The 21970-nt window shown below is 38.6% G+C and overlaps 1 protein-coding gene across 4 annotated transcripts; it reads right to left on the reverse strand.

The window, feature by feature from the left end:
• Positions 1–796: 796 nt before the first annotated feature.
• CANT1 (calcium activated nucleotidase 1) lies at positions 797–13663 on the reverse strand. Of its 4 annotated transcripts, none has more exons than XM_087955939.1 (5): positions 12860–13663; positions 8641–9298; positions 6454–6657; positions 3916–5848; positions 797–3773 (listed from the first exon to the last, which is right to left on the reverse strand). In XM_087955939.1, exons 2-4 carry the CDS (start codon positions 9275–9277, stop codon positions 5478–5480), a joined length of 1212 nt encoding a protein of 403 aa, XP_087812065.1. In that variant the 5' UTR covers positions 9278–9298; positions 12860–13663; the 3' UTR covers positions 797–3773; positions 3916–5477. The 4 variants fall into 4 exon arrangements, with proteins under 4 accessions (XP_087812065.1, XP_087812063.1, XP_087812064.1 ...); XM_087955937.1 differs by lacking the exon at positions 12860–13663 and adding an exon at positions 11764–11893; XM_087955938.1 differs by lacking the exon at positions 12860–13663 and adding an exon at positions 11578–11890.
• Between the last annotated feature and the right edge of the window lie 8307 nt (positions 13664–21970).

A 21970-nucleotide genomic window follows, 5' to 3' on the forward strand; every position in this document is an offset into this window, starting at 1 on the left:
TGTTTAACCTGGATTACTGTTTGGATCATATCACCTGTACTGAGGGAGCAAGACTCTCAAATGGTCTACACAAATATTTTTGGAATATACACAGAAACAGAAATAAACATCTGTAAGACATTATGCAATAATTAGCAACTTATTTAAAAAATTTGAATAAATTCAGGAAAAAAATAAAATTATCATCTCTCACCTTGTTATTAAATATTTATTTTTATAAAAAGAAAAGCATTGCTCAGTGGAAAGGTATCAAATGAGATAAACTGCAAGATCTTATTTTTAATAAGGCAAACATAACATCTTTTTGAGAATGGCCGGAACTACTTTACCAGTTTTAGAATTTTAAATAAGCAATAGTTTAAAAATTATTTCCAAAAACAATGTGGAACACTTGATCGAATATGAAAACCTAACATAGGTTTTCAGAGATTTGTTAGATCTTACAAACTATCGATGAAATATGAGTCAGAACAATGAACAAATTAAAGACTGTATGGTTAAATAGATTCAGAATTTATATACAACAACAAATTTGCAACAATAGAAATGTTAATAGTGGAATGACATTAACACCAAATATTAAAGAAAACTGGTGGGTTTTACATGAGTTTATTATTCCAGTATTAGTTGCTAAAACAGACAATTCATTTTCTAAAAGTTGGAAATGTAACAATCAAATTTGTTTATTTTTCCATATTTTCCATATTGCAATTTAGTAAAGTCTAACAATTTTAAGAAAATTACAACAGAATGACAAAATTAAAAGCTAATTTTTCTCTTAAATTTGTTATTTAAAAAAAGTAAATAATTACTTATAGTTATAATTACTAATAGTTATATTCCCATGAAGTATTCTTAATTAGTTTTGCATATAAATAACTATTACAAGAATACCTTATGACTCTTTACACACAATATGTACACTATCTTCTGCGGAAGAATGCTAATTAAATTGTGGGAGTCTACTTCAGTATCCAAAGTAACATCCTATCTTAAAAGTAAATTTGACACTGAATTAAATTCAAATTGGAAATCATTTTTGAATTATAATTCTATATAGAGGCTTATACTACAGTATATCCAGATTTGGTTTTCTCTTAACATAAAGTCTTAATATTTTAATCTTCAAATAGATCTTCAACTGCTCAGGCTGACGTTATTACAATTCCTAATTCATTTTATGATCTATATTCTGCTGATTGCCATTGATATTTATACATTATTTGGATCTTAATAATGATCTGGAGTTTTAAAAATAATATATTCAACTACTTAAAACTAATTAGACACTGAAAAATATAACCTAGTCATATAAAGCTTATAAATGCCCTTTATTCACGTTGGGTTCTTTTTTTTCTTCCTTTTTCAGCAATGTGCTCTCTCTCTGTGTGTGTGTGTGTGTGTGTGTATTAAAATATAATATAAATTAAAAAAAAAATACTAGCTACATGCCTCAGAGTTACCAAGACCAGGAGTGATGCTAGAGTTCACTATATTTTCTGTCTTATCATTATCATGCCATGCCATATATGGGTAAATTACTCAGATTCTGAGACAGCTGCATTTCTTTACAAGCTAATCTCAAGGGTAAGAAATTAGGATAAGATACTTCTTTCTTCCATAAAGGTAGAAAAGTACTACATAACCTATAACCAGAAACTGTACCAAGATAAATGGGAAGCAAGGCCGAAAGGCAGGATTGGGAAGGTTCAGACTGCTTCGGCTTTCTGTCAATAGGTATCCCATCTTCAGCCATGCTGTCTGAACCTAGAATATTTGCAAAATACTGAAAACAGGAACCAACACATCCTGTTCATATACCTAAATGGTTAGCCAATCCCCCCGGTAAAACAAGAGAGAGGTGGAGATCAAAGGCATTAAAGAAAGACCCACCTCAGCACACACAATGATACAAGTAGCCTTCAACTTAAGACCACATTTGAGCCCAAAATTTCTGTTGCTAAGTGAATCATTTAAGTGAGTTTTGCCCCATCTTACGACCTTTCTTGCCACAGTTGTTAAGTGAATCACTGCAGTCGATAAGTTAGTAACCCAGTTAAATGAATCTGGCTTCCCCATTGGCTTTGCTTGTCAGAAGGTTGCAAAAGGGGATCACAGGACCCCCGGACACTGCGACTATCATAAATATGAGCCAGTTGCCAAGCGTCCGAATTTTGATCCCAGGAGAGATGGGGATGCTGCAATGCAACATATGTCAATTTTTTTCAGTGCTGTTGTAACTTTGAATGGTCACTAAATGAACTGTTGTAAGTCAAGTACTACCTGTAAAAGGCAGGACCAAAGTACATACATAATCCTATTCACAATAATCTGCATTGTAATCTTTCCCCTTGCAATAAATCTGATTAACAAAATTTTAAAAGAACCTTTCTCTTAGGATATTTGGTTATTCTCTACTTCTATCCTTTTAAAAAAAAAAAATATCGTCTTTTAAAAATAAAACTTCCATAGAGAATGCAATGCTGTATCTGGGGATATAAGGTTATTTACAGAGAGAGGAAAATGCTGCTACAGTATAGGGAGTAACTTTTCCCAGACTTTTCCCCTCTATTATAAATGATTTCCAAAGCCAACACTACCATTAGTCATGCCATATAAAGCTCATGGGAGATGGTTTAATAAATCTAGAGAGCAACAGAGTAAAGAGATCATAAGAGGAAGCAACCTGGTAAATTCATACAAAGAGGGTACAAGCCATGTGAAAAATCGGATTACTAAATTTGGAACTTCCTTAAATAACCCTGAACTTAAATTTAAAAATTTTGAGCAAAATCGCATAGAATATAATTTTGGACATACAAGGATGGGATTAAATCAATGGCTCAGGAGCTTAATCAGAAGTCTATCTTGTAGATTAGCTGTCTTGACTGCGTTTGGGCTGGCTAATTCAGCAGAAGTCAAACATCCACGGGACAAAGAGGCAGCCAGCCTCAAAGCAAAAAAAAGAAAAAAGAAAAAAATGACCATGACATCCAAATTAGACTTTAATTTGCTAATTTGCACAGAGGTGAGGATGTTTAACAATTGAACAGTATTTCTGCCAGTTTTAAATTAACTAATATGTAAGGGTCCTTTGTGAAGTGTTTGAAAAAGAATGAAATCTTTTCTCCTTCTCTTAGAAATCAGAAATACATTTTGCGTTTTTCCAAAATTCTGCCATTTTGCTCACAAGAAAGTTTCTACTAAAATTCAAGTCATTATTTTTGCTTCTTGTTATCAACCGCTTAATAGCAAAGACATGCCACACAAAGAACTAGTGATGCTAATGAGCTCCTATTTGAATATTATACCTGGGCATCCAAGAAAAAAAAAAAATCCTTAAATTGTTACCAAGTAATCATTTTAACCAATTTAACTCTTATTAGCAGATTACAAAAAAACAATTCAACTTTATAGGCAATATTCTCAATACAAAATGGGAGGCAGTTATCCAAATCTGACTTTGTGTGTCCAAATTCATTTATTCTTTATGAATGTTTGGGACTCTCACATTTATGATCTAAGTCTTAAATATACCTAACAACAAATGCCAACACACACAAACACTGATTGGACTTGACACATTTGATGTAAATGCTAGCCACGCCCCCAGAGTGTTCCGATCCTTTCAAGGGAAGCAGATAAAGCTTTTTATGTTATGGCTATGTCACAAGTAAGTACAGTAGCACCATCTAGTGATCAGCCTTTCTGAATTTCACACACTATTCAAAAGGAATCATTATTTCTATTACACCCAAGTAAAGTATGCTTCACTTTATGGTTTATGCCAGGGTGTCCAACCTTGGTAACGTTAAGCCTGGAGGACTTCAACTCCCAGAATTCCCCAGCCAGCTTTGCTGGCTGGGGAATTCTGGGAGTTGAAGTCCTCCAGGCTTAACGTTACCAAGGTTGGACACCCCTGGTTTATGCTCTAAGATACAAACCAAAAGTATTGGGTGGAAGAGTTTGGGGAACATCTACATAAATCTCCCACTAGAATTGCATCTGATTTTATATGATGGTCTGTGAAAGAGAAACTGCCGTTCAACGGTAAGGGCGCATATTTTGCATGCAAATTAGTTTAGCATCAGTCTCTAAAGGGAATTATCAGTTAGAATAGGGAATATTGAGCACGATGAGCACAATGGTTTGGTATAAAACACATTCCTTTATATTCACACACATTTATGGCACAGCCTTCAAATGTATACATTTTGCCATATCCAAAAACATCATTACATTTCTTTGGAGTTTCTGTAGCTCGCCTTCCTACACAGGTGTTCCTTAATATTTGTGTTTCTTAAACATATATTTTTATCTTATCTGCTTAAAAGCTGGGACATTATGACTGTCAACACTTTTTTTTTTTTTCATTTCAGGTAATTAAAAAATATAGGTAAGTATAGATAAAACATAGGTTAGTTCAGGTAACTTTCAAATATAAACGCTGTTGATAATTTATCTGAAAAATAAGACAGAATGCTAGGATTGAAATAAGACTTCCAGAAAATGACCAACAATGAGGAAGACATTGGAAACGAAGTACGCTCACTTGCCCATTTTATTACACATAAAGGAGGAACGATGAATACTTAAAATTCTGCTGCTAGAATAACTTTAGAACCCGATTCCAGCTACAATATTTTCATAAGATCTTGTTTCCTAACACTGAAAACAGTGCGTTTTTTAAAAATGAAGGATCATGGAAAACTATGTCATGTATATATGCTGATGCCATAACTTGGAACTTTTTGGAACAAAAGTCTCATCTTCTCTCTATATATTTCTCAATATTAAGATTACCAAAAAGAAACGCTTTGCCTTTTTAGACACAAAGGCAGAACCGAACCTTTCAAAACAGAAGAGGAGCCTTTTGTTCCCAAAAGTTCTAAATCATGGCATCAGCGCCTTTTCTGCTGTTATCACAAATTTCCCTGATTAGAGGCCAAAGTCTCATCTGCAATTTCCTATCAAAAAGAGGTATCTGTGCAGACAAGGTGAAAATGACTCTTGCAGGGATAGCCAGAGTCAAAGGGAAGCCTTCCAAATGTCTGACTAACATCTTTGCTGAATTAACTGGGTTTGAAGACTTTCTCTTCTCAGCAAAGGCACGTGTGAATAGACAGGGGGCAGGAGGGGAGGATGGAAGAATAAGGCAATTCATCAGGTTTGCTCTGCCAAATTAATAGCCTGGTTGAACAAAGGAGAGTGGGCTAAATCCTAGGATGCTATAGAACAGAGGAAAAAAAAAAGCTGTACAGGCTTTGTACCACTAGGGGTCAGCACAGAAAAAAGCTACAATTGCCAAGTAGTTTTTACAGAGGCGAAAACTATGCCAAGAGAAGCATTTCAATGTCCCATAATGCTCTGCAGCGAAAGCAGAGTAATAAATGGGAATAGAACTCATGCCACCTCTCAGCAGTTCATCTGACCTCCTTAAAAGTGTGACTTCTTTCAATTAGATAAAACCTTTTTAATTAGATAAACTCAATACCCTCATATTTGATGGAACCAATGCGAGTTTCGGGTAACAGGCAACGTCCATCCAGCATGAAGGCAGTGATATAGGTGGCCACATGTCCAGCGTCCTCTTCAGATTTCAAGGCCACAATGATCTGATCATCAGTGTCAGGGACAAACTTGAAGGAGGAGAAGCCGTGGGTGGGAATGATGTCACCAATATGGCTCACAGAGATATCAGTGAAGTCTGGTGTGGAACTAAGAAGCAAGTTGGTGCCCCGATGCTCATCCTCCTGCTCATTGTAGCGCCCATGGCTGGCACGGCGTGGCAAGAAGAACCAATGCTGCAGTCTCTCGCTCCAAGAGGCAGACTCATGGATCAAGTAACCTGGGGAGCATATAGAACCAAGGTAGATATCCTCAAGTATAACAAGACAGACTTACAGAAAAAGCAGAATGGGAAGGGATCTTAGATGGAGCCCCTTCTAGTATGAATGGGTATCGTTGCCAGGGTTGGGGGGGGAGTTATTATTCCTTTTCTTTTTATTTCTTTTACATGGTGTTTTTATATCCTGGTAAGCCGCCTTGAGTCGCTACGTGTGAGTAGGGGGCGATATAAATTTTCTAAAGAAATAAGTCTTCTAGTGCAACTCTCCGTTCAAGCAGGAAAACAACACAACACAAGCTGACAAAGTTCTAAGGAAGAAGAACCATAATATTACAAGATTAAACAATGATGGTAGAAACTTTATAGGCCTTGATCTGGGTAAATCATAGCCAGCATAAGAACAGATATTATACTCGCCTTCTCTTAAGGACACTCATACTTTTCATCCTTAAAAATCCAAATCCTCTTTGACTTTTTAATTCCAACAATTAAGTGTGTATAAGCCTTCACTTCACAAGAAAGGAAGTATCAGAAGCAGAGTTATGCAAGTATTCAGCTGTTGGCAGGTTTATTATATTGTTCACAGAAGCTAGTCCATTGCTCACCTGGAGATTTGATCCCAGCTGCAGTCCGGAGTGCATTGTAATTGGCCACCCAGTTCTCATGAGCCACGTCACCTTTGTATCCAATGACTTTCACCCATTCTGGATTTTGATTGAGCACCTCTCCTGTAGTTGTGGTCCATTCCTTGCCCAGGCCCCCCACATAGAGGTGCTCATCCTTCACTGCCAACCATTCTGCCTTAAATCCTGAACAAAATGTGAGACAAGTAAGTAAGGCAACACTTATCCAATCTGGACTACCCCTCCAGAAAGGTCCCTTAAGACAGGCGCCAATTTCCCCAGTAGGTTGAAAAGGGTCTGTCTGATCTTTAAGAGAAAAATTAAAACTTCTCAGGATTTTGTTCAAAGCATGAGTAAAATACAGATTGACCAAATGTTTACGGAGATTCTCAAACATCCAAGTCACGATTGTCCCAAAGGTACTTTTTCCAAAAGGCAACTGGGCTTTGTTTTTTGTTTTGTTTCAAAAATATTTCGCTTCTGAATCTTTCCATTCCCCATCAGTCATTTACAACTGAAGAAGCTTCTTGTATGAGAAGTGAAACATTTTCAAACAAAAAAACCCCAAGAAGGTCCAGTTGCCTTTTGGAAAAAGCACCTTTGAGACAATTTGACCAAATTACCTTAAGAATTATTTTCTTCAACATAAACTTGCCTCCTCTACCACCAGCAGCCTGTCTCTTATTTGTCAGGTGCTTCCAGACAGTCTCTGATATTAATAACTCTTTGTGCTTCCAATGCAAGTTACAAGTGTAGCAAACTATCTGCTGCTGTTTCTGTATCTTTATATCAGACGTTTCGGGGGCCCACAAGATCAAATAAATTATTTTAAAATTTCTCAGTTTTAATTTGTAACACAGTATAAATAGCAATAGATATAAAGTACATAAATCAAAACTCTTTGGTGTCCTCAATTATTTTTAAGAATTTATAGTAAACTTCAACTTACAACCGGTCACTTACAACCGGTCACTTAGCAACCATTCAAAGTTATGACAGACCTACTTGGTGGGGTACTTACAACCCAGATTTGAAGTTCTGATAGTTGCCCCCACCCCCCACCGTAGTCATATGGCTGCACTTTGGGCCATTTTATGGCCATTTGTAGCATTCTGCAGTCACATGACCAGGTTTTACAATGGTTTTCCTGAAAATGGACATTTACTTCTGGTTTTCAGCAAATCCAGCCCATAGCAAACCATGAGTTCAGTTAACAACTATGGCATTCGCTTAATGACTCCTGTAAAAAAGGTCATAAACTTGGGTTGGTCACGTGACCAATCCAATTTACAACCATTATGATTTACAACCATAATAGGCAGACTCTGTTACAGTTATAACTCAGGGACTAACCATAAAAGGGTCCTAAGAGCAAAATGTTTGAGAACTGCTGATTTACGTTATTATATTCTGCAGATAAAAATGTCTTATTGTCATGATTTTTATATGGATTATGATCTTGACATAGGTAATAATTTATAAAACATATCTACAGCAGCTCAATAATTCTTTCAACGTTTTACAACAGACATCATAATACCGGAAAACTGTCCCATCTTTTTCTTTTTGCAGTTTTAATGGTATTTTTATAAACTGCCCTGAATCATTAAAGATGTGAGAAACAAGACATGCTAAATAATTTAATATAACATGCTATAACACTCTTCCATTGAGATGTGCATGCATGTATATAAAATGGAAACAGAAGTTCCCACTGACCATTATTTTAACAAACTTGATAATGGAAAAAGCATTACAGCTGCATGAACAGTGCTATAACATTCTTTAATATAAATATTTCAATATTATTTTAATGTATTAAAAGCACAACCAAAAATTCCAAATCAAAAGCACTTCAAATGTTATATTCTTATTTTTTTCCCCCTTGCTTTTATAGTATATTTCATTTTTAAAAATTTTGAAGATTGGGGGGTGGGTTGATTTTAGGCCAAAAGGCAGACTAATTTTAAAATAAATGTTTCTTTTACCTCTAAAGAAGTTTCACCTCTACTAGACAATGTAACAGAATGTTTGTTAGTAAATTCGATAAAAGGAGGCATGGTATTTAGAGAATTCTTAAAGGTTTTTGGTGGCATTAAGAAACTGAGGAACTACACGAAGGTTAGGGAACCTTCCAATATAAAACCTAGAACTTAAACCTGAGCTCACCTTTGTCAATTGTTCCATCTCCATCAGATAATATCACCCAAGGTACTACCCTGGTGTCATCAATCTGGTAGACCACACCTGTTCGATCATCCACGGCATAGAGTTTACCATTAAAGACTACCAGTTCAGAAAGCTCCATGCCACGTCCTTTTTCCGCTAGGTGAGATTCCAATATATGGTCCTTCGTATCCCACTCAACAGAGACATGGTCCCCACTGGCTGACAATGTGAGATAACCCTTCTTCAAGTAGCTGAACCAGGTGTGCTCACTGGGACCCTTGGAGTTCGTGTCAAGGTCAGCAATGAGTCCAATACGGTACCGCACACCTTCTGGGATCCGCTGGGGTGGTGACAGTGGGTAAGTGTCATTATATCTCTCACTGGATAGAACATTAAGCCTCCAGGTATGAGCATTGGGAGGAACTGCCCTGTTCACAGGGGATGAACGCTGGAAACAAAGGAGAAGCAACACTACGACAAGGGCCAGAGTGGTCACCACAATGGCCTTCCAACGCAGGCGGAAACGGGGGTCAGCTGCCTTGGTCATGGACGCCAGGACTGGAAGACTGCCCACACTAATCCTCAAGGGATTCAGAGTATCATCCCATTGCAGGCGTGGACGAGCTGAGATGGGCATCAGCCTGAGGTTCCTGGGAACCTTAGAAAGAAAACATGAAAGGATGGGGATAATGAACACACCAATTGAGTACTGTGGTAATTGTCCATGTCTATGGGAGAAGGACAAGGAAAAAAACAAGGAAGATACAAAAAAAGCTGCAACAGTATAACAGAAATATCAGACAACTAACTGAGAAATTCTGCAGTGGAACAGGAAACAAGACTAAGTAGGCTATGATCCTTCCAAGAAATACGTGACTTGGATACCTGATGGAGCTGGAGGAAATTGCATATGAGAAACTTACACATAGAAAGCAGAACTGCCAAATGATTAAGGCATTTTTTGTGGTTAATGGATTTCTGTTTAATCATGAATTGGTTAACATAGTATAGATTTAAAACCTTATTAAATGTGTTTTGTTAAAATAAAATAGCTTACAATCTATTAATCTGCCTTTCTTCCAAGGTGGTCAGGATAGCATTAGTACCATCTTCCATTTTATTAGGAAAAAACACCTCCATGAGGTAGGTCAGGATAAACGACATGACCTGACCAAGGCCATTCATTAAGTTTTACCCAAGTTAAGTCCAAATCCTTTGCCACAGAGGCTGTTCACACACAAAATTATCCTACGCTGCTTGAAGATAATGATATCTTTAAAGCTAAACATAAGACCAAAATAGCAAAGAGCGGTATACTTACAAAGTGATCCCAACTCACAGAATTTGTTCTCAACAATTAAAATAAACTCATAATAATCAGTTAAACCTTTGCCACTAAACTAATTAAAAGTGAAATTTCAACCCCAAACAAAATGGTGCTAGAAGGTGGCAAATGGGAATATAAAAGGTAGTGGGCTGAAGTTATGTAACACACATCCCTTCACATCCAGCATTTTTTTCAATCCAATTTTCTTCTCCTTATCAATGAGTAAGCTCCATGGCTGTGGCCAGCAGTCACCACCAAAGTTTCTACATGCTCTTTCAGAAAACTTTAATACTTCTCCTACCACTAGGAAATATCCCCTATTCTTTTCATTATACTGAGTAGAAATTAATACCCCGACAGACCTGTTTGATCGCTCCAGAATCATATCTTGTTGGAACCTCAGGGAAGAAACTTTATTAACAGAATGCAACAGGTGGCAAAGCTGAACTCCTCCTCCAGAAGGATTGAGGAAATACAATCAGGAAATGTCAACAGGTCAAGAAGATTGCTGACTGGTCCAACCAGTTCCACTGACAGGCCCAAAAGGCATTTTTTTTCTTTTCTGCTCAAATACCACAAACTCCACCCTCTCAGAACTTATGTAACAGTTCTCCCAATGTTACTGTACATTACTACCGGTAGATTTATCATACATCCGGCTCTAGATAAAACAGCACTGCAATGAAATAGTAAGGGGGAAGGGTGCTTTTTTTTATGGTAAACATCCAAGGTGCACATGGAGACTGAAAATCAGATGTTAAATTTCCATCAATTCCACAGCCAATGTACCCAAAGGAATCTCTTTGCTGGAAATTATATGAAGAGCTGAAAACATTTTTCCATTGACAGCTCTCAGTTGGTGCAATGACAGTGCTGCATTGGAAGTCTTCCTGAAAGAGACATTCTGGGAAATAAAAATGTTTGATGAGGGATAAATTACTGGGGCATGTTTTGCAACGGCATGATTGGCATCTTTGTGCCTAGGCAAGTATCCTCCTATCAAGAGAAGTAATTGCTTCAGCATTTTACAAAATGCCTAGAGAAACTTCACAGCATTCCAGAGTTTTGAATAGAAATTTCACTGGGACCCAGAGTAAAGCAAATGAATTAATGGAAGCAGGTCTGGCAGAAATGAAAATCATGTATAGACAGCTGTGCAAAGGCCCAAGATTGCCATTGCTGTTCTGTGCTTTCCTGCTCCAATTATGCATTATCTTTCTCTTCACTATCAACATGTTCTTGGCTGCAGCAGCACGCTCAGGTATTTCATTCTAGGGATGAAAAACTAGAGCAAACCGAAGCTTATTTTGAAAGGACTGCTGCTGTCTTCAACTCCTTACTTGGGGCAAGGGCACCAATGGAAAGCAAGTCAGGAAAGGGGCACAAAATGGACAAGAGTATCTGCATCACCAGGCCCCAATGGCTGTGACCTAAATCACAGAAGTCTGCTGCCATCCTATTTGTCCCCCCCCCTCTCTGAAAGCTGACACTAGGCTTGCAGTTAAGACAATAAAATCATCCCACATACAGTGAAAGTAATACCATACATAGGCTGGCCCAACCTCTGAGGATGGAAACAGAGTAATATGATTAACTGAAAAATGCCTTACCTAAACCCAGATAAAATGAATAGTTTGGACGCGGGGGAGGGGGGCAAACTGAAGCCAATCACATAAGAAAAAGAAAAAGGTGGGAAATGCATTTTCCTCTCAATCAGTTCTTCCTGACAATTTAGCTATCTGGCAAAAGCAGCAAAAAACAAAACCCACTACATCTCCCCTTTTCTAACCACTCACCGACCAGGCTCCTCCCCACACCGGGAACAACCGGAGGAGGGAAGATCTTTCTGCAGCAAGCCCTCCCTCCAAAATGACTGCAGATCCCAACATGCACCACACCCAAGAGTTTACTACGGATCCCGACACCCCCTAGTTTATCAAACGAATATATATATTCACTTCCTGTACACAGAAAGACTACATTTCCCACAATTCATTAGATCAGAAAAAACGAGACTCAAAGCAGTGAAATAGTACAATATGCCGTAATTTTTGCTTCAGTAATAATGTATTACACACCCAGGTAGGTGTCATTTAAACACAGAAAAGGGATACCTGAAAATAGTAACATCACAAACAAAATATGAAAGAAAGAATACAAATTCAACCAAACGTATTGGCTCCTCTTTGTTATGTGTGGCTGCTATGCCCATTCCTTCTGAAAAAAAATTATGTGAACATGGTGGATAGCTAGGTAAGCAGGGAATAAGCAACTGATCAGTCTTGAACAATTAACTAGCTTTGCTAACCACCATCATGAGGCCGATTTCTGTCAAATTACTTAGTCCATCTGTGCCAGGCACCTGGATCACGGCTATAGCTATGTCAAATGCTGCAGGGGCAGCAAACATAATGCTTTCTTGCAAAGGAATGCAGCCAGAATATAGTAATTGCTTGTTCCAGGATTTTCTCGTTTGCTTAGAAAAACACCAAAACGCTGCTGAAAATATCCTATGAACGGTTTTCATTCAGAAGAAAAGCAGCAAAATATATTTCTGGAAAGATTTGATTATAATCATGCATAAGGTATCTGTCCTTTAAAGACCTGCTCAAAATGGCAAGGCTTTCATCCACATCTCCACTGAGCTGAATTACAGTAGTGAGATTCGCCCCTACGTTAAAATCTGGAAGACTTTAGCGTCTCCAGCACTTACACCAAATGAGGGCGATTATTGCATAAATATTTTCAGCTATATGTGAACCTCAAGAGGAGATTTCTTTCATAATTTGGACATTTTTCATCCAATTCCCAATACCCATATGCATACAGCCCCACACATCCCCTCCCGCAAATCTTTGCAGTTCTTCACCTTCTGCGCGTTGCTGGACTTACAGAGGGGCCTGGTAGCAGAGAGCGGCACTAGAGCTTTTGCTGCAGATGGCACAGAAATCCTGGCGTTTGCAAAAAAAAAAACAACCAAAACCCCAGATATACTTTATTTCGCCTCCGCAGCTTGAGTAGCGTGCAAAGGGAGCCCCGCGAGGGTCTTTTGAGCGAAAGGCGCTGAGCGAACTCAACGAGCTTTCGAGCCGCGGACATTCCCCTACATCCTAGCAGTTGGCGAGGATCATCTGCCCGTCGACAAGCCTGCCCTAAGGTTCAAGAACGCCGGGACCGGGTTGAGAACTCCCGGAGCTTTAACGCCAGTTCCAAACCAGGCGTTCGGAGCCATTCCCCGGGACGGCTTTAGATGGATGAGGTTATAAATCTTGAGTCTCTGAACTGAACAAACGCCGATCGGTGGCTCCCCTCGTACACACTCGCCTCACAAGCGAAAAGGCTTCTGAGGCTGGGGGAGGGGGTGGGTGGGCTCGCCACCATTTTTAAACATCCCTCTCGCCCGCCATCTTAAGCTACCCAAAATACCACACGCTTCTAGGGCGGGTAGAGCATTTCGGGTAATTTAAGATGGTGAGTTCTCGTTGTCGCTCCGACACATCCTGGCTGGTCGTTGTCTTCTACAAATTTCGCTGAAGTACTAGATGGAAGAAAGCGCTTCTCGGCGCTCTCAGCAGTTGCAGATCTAGGCTGTTGGAAAGCGAAATTAGAGAGAATGCATATCTCCCTTGGCGCCACGTGTCTTTTTAACTTCTCACGGATTTTACCGAAAAAAATCATATACCACTTTCAAAAGTGTCCCTCTGGTGGAAAGAAAAATGGTGTTAATAATCGGTCAAGAAAGCCCACCATGCACTATAAAGCTGTAATTAACTCCTGATATCAAAACCGTTCTGAGAAATTAGAAATAGTGTAGGGTCTGCTTTGGGGGTGGGGTGGGGGTTGGATTAGATGACCTACAAGTTCCCTTCCAACTCTCTTATTCTGTTAAATTGGGTCAATATAAAATAGCCCACTAGGAGTAGTAATTTGTGTCAAAATAGCACACACAGATATTCCTGAGGTGGAGCAGACATTGAAAATGTGTCTCCTGTCCACATGGCTGGTTGTTACTAAGGGCCATATCTATTAATAGGTAGTCCCAAATGTGCTTTTTCAGGAGGCAACTGGACTTTCTTGGGTTTTTTTTTCTTTTGAAGATGTTTTGCTTCTCATCCAAGAAGCTGCTTCAGCTCTTTAGTTCAGAGCTGAAGAAGCTCTTTGGACGAGAACGTCTTCAAAAGAAAAACCAAGAAAGTCCCGTTACCTCCTGAAAAAGTAGCTTTGGGGCAACCATGACCTGGATGACTGAGAATCTCTACAGACTTAATACGGTAGTGTTCTTCACTTATTCTTAGATTGGCAAAAAAACAAATTATCCAGTACTCCCCTGACATTTCTTGATTCCCATTGCTATTCCTAGTTGCATCTGTTCCCAGCCAGTGTCTCAGCCCCCTAACTAATTTTATATATTTCAAGAACAAGAATATCCTTGGATGATGTCAGAAGCTATAGTACTGTTTTAGTAGCTAAGTATGGTTTAACCTTGTCTCATGAAATGAAATGAAAGTGTTGTGGAGATGCGGCAGAAAAAAAATCTTGCAAGGTTGTTTTTTGTCATAGGTAGGTGCAGGTGGGGAAAAGCCTTAAGGGTTCCAAGTGGCAATGAGCCTGAATGTATATTTTTGCTAATATTACCAGGATTCCCTGGAAGGTAAACCTTACAGTATTAAAATTTTAATATCTGCTCTGAACAGATTGTTTTTGTGGTGTTTGTTATGCCTTGTATATGTAAAGTTATCTGATAAAATGTATAGAACTCATTTCAAAGAACAATTCCATACAAAAAAACTCAGTCTAGGTAATTAGCAGTGACAGATCTACCTGTCAACAAAAATTAATGAATCCACTTTATTTGGATTCAAGTTTCAAGATTAAAGGTGATGAATCCAGTTTGCTTGGATTCAATATTATTTGCAGACAGCATTAAACTGGCAGGAATAACCAACACCCCAGATGATAGGCTCAAGATCCAGATGGATCTTAACAGACTTGAGCATTGGGCCCTATACAGCAAAATTAAATTCAGCGTAGAGAAAATTCAGCGTAAGAAAAACCAAATATATAGGTAGAGAGTAGGTGAAACCTTGCTCAAAAGCAGTAACTATGAGAGGGATCTTGAAGTCCTAGTGGACAGTCACTTAAATATAAGCCAGCAGTGTGTGGCAGCAGCCAAAAAAAGCCAATGCAATCCTAAATTGCATTAACAGGATACGATCAAGTGAGGTACTCATACCACTCTATAAAGCCTTAGTAAGACCACACCTAGAATACTGGATTCAGTTTTGGTCACCACATTATTAAAAAAAAGATGTTGAGACTCTGGAAAAAGTGCAAAGAGGAGCAACAAAGATGATTAGGGGCCTGGAGACTAAAACACATGAGTGGTTGCAAGAATTGGTTATGACTAGTCTAGTGAAAAGAAGGACTAGGGGGTTTGCATGAGACCATGTTCCAATATGTGAGAGACTGCCACAAAGAAGTAGGGGTCAAGCTATTTTCCAAAGCACCAGAAGGCAAGACAAGAAACAATGGATGGAAACTGATCAAAGAGAGAAGCAACCTGGAATTAAGGAGAATCTTTCTAACGGCGAGAACAATTAACCAGTGGAACAGCTTGCCTTCAGGGGTGGTGGGTGCTCCATCACTGGAGGCTTTTAAGAAGAGACTAGATAACCATTTGTCTGAAATGGTATAGGTTTTGCTTGAGCAGGGGGTTGGACTAGAAGACCTCCCAGGTCCCTTCCAACTGTTATTCTGTTAACTACTAAAAAGGCTTTTTTTTACTCAAAATTTCTTTTGGCTTAATTGTTTTTCATTTAATCTTTGCATATATGAATAGTTTTTTAAATTTAATAATGAGATTTGCCTACTGCCTAAAACCAAAAGGACTCTAAAGGCAGTATGCAGAGTTTACTTATAAAATGCAGTAAAGTCAGTATAATTAAAGCAGTAATCTAATTAAATCACATTTTAAATTAACACTAAAAATAAAAAGCTAAAATGTATTGAATTTGGCACTGCTGCATATAATTAATTCCCTAAAGCCTGCCACAACAGCCATGTGTTCACCTGCTTCTGGAAGGCTAAAGGGCCATCCTTTACCTCAGGGCAAGCTATTGTAAGCTACTATAACAAATGCCTGCAACTGTGCCCCCCCTGCCCAATTGATGGGGACTTTTAGCAGTTGTTCTCTAACTTTAGGTATAGAGTAAAAACTATAAGGAAATTGTGGTTTATAAGTTACCAAGACCCTGAGCCATATAGGGCTTTATAGGTACTGATCTAATTTCTTACAAAGCAATTTGAACTACGTTCACAAACCTCTTGGTAACCAGGCATCTTCTGCACGAGGGATGTAATATGGCCATATTATGACTGACCACTGCCACTGTTCTGGACTATCTGAAGTTTCCAGGTGTTGGGCAGCCTCATGTGGAGTGTGTTACAGCAATCTAGAGATGATAAGGTATCCTATTATAGATAAGGCCACAACTGGTGTACCATACAAAACTGCAAAAGACATTCTGGGTGCAATTGCCTTCTCTTCTATGAGCAAGAGTGAGTGCTGGAAGACTTTCAGATTGTGAGTCTGCTTTTTTTGTGGAGAAGCACAATCCCATTAAGAATTAAGCATAGTGTAGTTTTGGAATCAGACTCTGAGTCAACAGCCATTCCATTTTGTTCAGATTGAGACTGTTTTTCCCCATCCCCATCCTGAAAGTCTCCTAACACTTGCGATTTCTACTGTATTTCACAATGGGCCTTCGATAGAAATGCATGATTGGATGTCATCTACATATTGATGGTACCTCAAACCAGCCAATGACCTCTCCCGGTGGTTTCACATATACCAGAATAACAAAAATGACTGAATCCTGAGGTCCATAACAAGTTATCTGTGGATTAAACTTCCTTCCTCCAATAATCATTTGAATTCATTTGTTCAGGTAGAAGTGAAATGCTGTTCTAACTCTTGTAGTCCAGAAGGATACCTGTGATTGATAGTATTGAGGGCCACTGAGTGATCTAGGAGGAGCGCGATGGTTAAACCACTCACATCCAAGACCTTTTACAGGTCACCCATGAAAGTTACCGATGCAGTTTCCATATGATAGCCAGGCCTGAACCCAGGTTGCCAAGTGACCAGATTATATTTATTCTTCAGAGCTTTCTGCACATACAGCTTCATCACTTATTGATTAACTTTCCCCCCAAAAAGACAGACTTAGGATAGTGGTTGTCCCATTTTATTGGATACAACCACTTGAGGAGGTCTTTTTAATGGCATGTCATTGTCCCTCAAAAAGGCATTGATTAAAGCCTGATAATATAATTTTCTTCTTGTCACCTTTATTAGCCTAGTGGGGCAGGAGTCCAATCCACAAATGACAGAGCCATAGTGACAGGACTCTTATGTGGGATCTACAGCTCAAAAACCTCCCAGATAAGCCCAGCAGGCATCAACTTGACCATCTTAATAGACTATGTCCATTTGGTTTCCAATTTAGCATGAATATGATTTATTTATGAAAAACTGAAGCCAAGATATTCCGAAAGCAACTAGGACAATGTCCCAAATAAAATACATTTTTACCTCGTACTGCTTTTCCCCATTGACCTGTTACTTCTGAGACACTCAGAAAAGGTAAAGACTCAAACATGTCTCCTGATATCTTCATGAACACACCCATAGAGCTTTCTTGGCAATGGTACAAAAGCAGTTTGCTGTTTGTTTCTTTCAGGACTTTTTTTTAACCTTCCACCCCAAACCTGGGATTTCCTGGCAGTCTTCCATTCTACTACTCACTAGGCCCAGCCCTCCTTTTTGAAGATCAGTCAACTTTGACTAAGTTCTGCCACCTGCTGTGAGATTGTAGAATGACTCGTGTTTTTGTATTCTCAGGTGGGCATTACCTTTATGAATATTAAAAAAACAATGAATAGTGTAAACTTTTAAGCTCCTCAGAACTTCATCATGCCAAGCATTAAGAAGGATACAGTCATTGTGTAGAGTGATGGTCCATGACAGAGGTGGCATTCAGCAGGTTCTGACCAGTTCTAGAGAACCGGTAGCGGAAATTTTGAGTAGTTCGGAGAACTGGCGAATACCACCTCTGACTGGAGATTTTACATCTTCCTTCCCCTGCCACACCCACCAAGCCATGCCCACAGAACCGGTAGTAAAAAAAATTTGAATCCCACCACTGGTCCACGGTTGTCAAACTAGTTGCCCATGGGCTAGATACGTCATACGCAGGTCATACCCACACCATCTCCATGAAGGGGAAAAATGTCGTGAAATGTCACCCGACGCAGTGAGTTTGACACCCGTGGTTTAGACTGTTATGGTTATTTTGTACTTGTGGAAAAGAAATAGTAATTATTAGGTTTTGTCCTGTGCTTCAAGAGGTACAGAGAGTTTGGCATGTGTAAGATTTTCACAAAGACGATTATACCTGTGATGGATTATTTCAGTTTAAGACTACTATCAGTCTTTTAAGTTGTCTCATTTTACACTTCTGCCAGTAGAAAACACATACACCCTTGCAGCATGTTGTTCTAGCATGTTTGTAAGGGATATCATGATAAGTACTTGGATTATACTGCAACGTGAATAATGAAGCCATCATTTTGCAGTCTTTGTATGGTTGAATCCCCTGGGGCTAGTGTCAAAAAGAGATAAGACTGAGTTTCTCCAGTTCTATCCACGTTGAATCAAAGCATTGACTTGTAACTTTCTACATATGGTGCACCTGCTTGTATGGGAAATAATTGGAGGGTGAACATTAGAGAGTAGGCAGACAGCAGTTATTAGCACACTTCCTGAAAATACACTTTGGTAGGTAGACTGGAGTAAAACTCAGAGTTTAAGATAAAAGAATCAGTGATGTGATTCAGTGTAAAGTTATATAAATAGCTATTCTTCAAAGAGCAGCTGTCAAGCATTCTGTTTGTTCCAATGGAGAGATTCCATTTTTCTCCTTCTTCTTTTTGCTTTGTTTATTTCAAATTTTAGCACATCCCTTCTCCAGGATATTCCCAACAGGATGGATTTTGGAATTTGAGGTTGGAATTGTGCTACGGTCTGTACTGCAGCTGGAGGTCAACTGCCAATCTCTGCAATATCTGGCCCTTCTACTATTTCTCCTAATGTTGTTGTCTGCCTGTCTCCTAGCCTCCTCTAAGCAAGCAGATAGCGAGAGGATTAGTAGTATTTCCACATGCAATACTTTCCCTCTGAGTTATACAGATTTCAGTCAAGAGAGGCAAACAAATAGCCAATGACAAGCTAAAAAGTGGGTACTGAGGGAGCTCAACAGAAGCATTTTTAATACCATCTTTGTTATCTTTATAAATAATTCAAGGCAGTGAACATACCTAATATTCCTTCCTCCTCCTATTTTTCCCACAACAGCCCTGGAAGATGAAGTGGACCGAGAGTGAGTGACTGGCCTAAAGGGTTTTGTCAAACTTGTAGGTGCCACTGAGGAAAAAAAAGCCAAAAGAATTAACAGTATAATGATTTGCTACCCTAGTTAAAACAAAGATAAATGCAGATGAGCAACTTGCCAATTGGCAAGTGTGGAAGACCCTTTGAAAAATCTCCAACCTTTGCTGCTCATTAGACATTGTGGCAACATTCCTCCTGCCCCCCAGGTCACCAAATTCATTAATACAGATGAGTAATCTAAGTGAGGAAAATCTTACAGCTTTATGAATTGGTTGTCTACATTTGGAATTCCTTAAGTCCAGTAGACAAGACTATAGATGAAAAACTCTGAAAAAAATTCTTATAGCCAGTGCTGTCTTTTATGTATTCAAGGAACTGGTACTAAGTGCATACCATTTCTGATCTGGGAAGTCCTTTTAGCCATCATTAGTACTACTTAATGGCTCTGCTTAACATGAATTTGTAATAACAACCACATCTGATGATAGTGAATCTATAACCTAACTGGAGTGTATGCTGTATACAAAAACATATTTTATTTGATCTGAATGTCTGCCCAATGAGTTTCATCAAATGAACTAAAGTTTCTAATGTCACAAGAGAGAAAGAAAATGTGTTCAAAGTACAAAGGTCTGTATTCTGGTAAAAAAGAAACACCCTAAAATAAATGCTTAAGATAAACTGATTAAGGAAGTGGAGTAGATAATATCAGTTCAAAAACCACAAGTTCCTGGCATTGGAAAAGAAGTTTTTCTCCAGATTGTGGTGTTGCAGTTAATTAGCTTTGAACTGACTTAATTAGGTTTGTATTTAGCAAATATAATTTTGGTAAGATTCCTCCTCCTGCTGCATATGTATTTATTATTTTCCATGGACAGTGGTGAGGCTGGTAAAATAATGGTAATATAGAGGAGAGTACTGATATAAGTGGTTCTGCCTTTTCTATTGTCCATTATGTCAGTCTTTTCCTAACAGTCAAGTGAGGGGATTGGTCTGTTACTCAAAGTAGAAATGTGGATTTCTATTGATAACATTAGTTTTGGGCATAATGAACGGTGCAGTGCATTTCTTGGCTGGTAAAGGAACAATGAAAAAAAATAGGTAGGTCAATAGGGCTTTAGCAAGTCTTCCTTGCTTAGATCATCAGAGGTTCCTTAACAAACAGAAAATGAATTTCTGTTCTGTAAAAAGTTGATTGATATAATAACTAATAGTGAGATGTGAAAAATAATCATGGGGCATATTTTTTACAGCAGTTTTTTGAACAATTTTTTTCTCTAAGGACTTGCTCCCACTTTTAAAAATCATGGAACTTTTGATATATTTATCGATATTTACCTTACTGAAACTTAAAATTAATGCATTCACTGCTACAATTATGTGATTGGATTTTAATATTGTATTATTTTTCAACTTAGGTTGGCAAATAATTTGATTTTGTAGACCCATGAGAGGGTCTTGGAGGATCCCCAGAGCTCCTAGGACCATGCCTTTAAGAAACACTGTCTTAGAAGAAGCCTGATAGTAGATCAGGTGACAAGGGGAAATTCCTGATACCAGCTAAAACCACCATTACCTGAATAGGCAATGCTGGACTAAGTGGCTCAGAGGTAGTATAAAGCATTTTTTAAATGCTCCTATTTTGGGTGTGGGTGGAGGTAGAAGGAAATAACTAGGCTTAGACAAGCTATGCCTAAAAGTATCTTTATTCAGCAGGAGCTGAGCCCTTGGATATGAGAACAAGGTGAGGAAATGAGGACTGGGTGAGGAAGATGCTGGCTTAATGTACTCCTAGCTTCATTTCCTCTTTCTTGGTATATTTGTGCCCAAGACCAAAAGGAAGCAATTGGGAGGTTGTTTGCTTCCTTTCCTTCTCTCAGACTGGGTTAGTGGAGGCTGCCTGCTTGCAGAGGACTCCTTGCTTTTTATGTTTTCCCTGGCAGATCAAGGACAGCAAACATGAGCCTCCCACCAGATTCTGGCATTCTGTTTTTCTATATTATCCTAATTTTGGTTCCCGGTACATTTTCTGACTTAACGTCTCATATTCCCTCTGCAGACTTCATGTCTACAGTAAAGACTCCCAGAGTTCCCTGCATATGATTTATAAAATAAAGTGTTCCTTCAGGCTTACAATATGAAAGTCATGACACCAAAAGAAAAAAGGTTGGGGAGGGAAAACAAAACAACCAAGCCCAGGCCAACAGTTCATAAAACCATACAGGAGTCTCAATTATGACCAGCTGGAATGAGAACAAGTCAAGGAGCTGGCTGATATCTCAGCAGAACTGATGTGATGTCTCTATTTCCTACTATGTCTTTGAACTTTCATGGTTCTTTATCCTTTTGAACAAAGTCTTTCAACTAAATTACCTATAAATATTAGTTTTAGGATAATTTATATGGTCCCTGAGACTAAGAAAGTATAGACTGTCTAAAGTTAATTAGTCAGAAGAAGAAAAACTCACACAGGGACAAATAAAAACTAAGTTTCCAACCGCATCATGATGTACAAATTTATTATTCAGCGGATGTTTATCGGTCACTGACTT

The sequence above is a fragment of the Notechis scutatus genome, chromosome 2 (assembly GCF_049901735.1).
Source record: "Notechis scutatus isolate UNSWTSFEM ecotype Mainland chromosome 2, rNotScu1.2, whole genome shotgun sequence".
NCBI lineage: Eukaryota > Metazoa > Chordata > Lepidosauria > Squamata > Elapidae > Notechis > Notechis scutatus.

Coding starts and splice junctions, on each gene's coding strand:
- CANT1 (XM_087955937.1), bottom strand. CDS start 11,856: ATGTTGGGATCTGCAGTCATTTTGGAGGGAGGGCTTGCTGCAGAAAGA. Junction 9,299..11,763: donor TGTGGGGAGGAGCCTGGTCG/GTGAGTGGTTAG, acceptor TTTCTTTCTAAG/GTTCCCAGGAACCTCAGGCT. Junction 5,849..6,453: donor AGCTGGGATCAAATCTCCAG/GTGAGCAATGGA, acceptor TATGCTCCCCAG/GTTACTTGATCCATGAGTCT.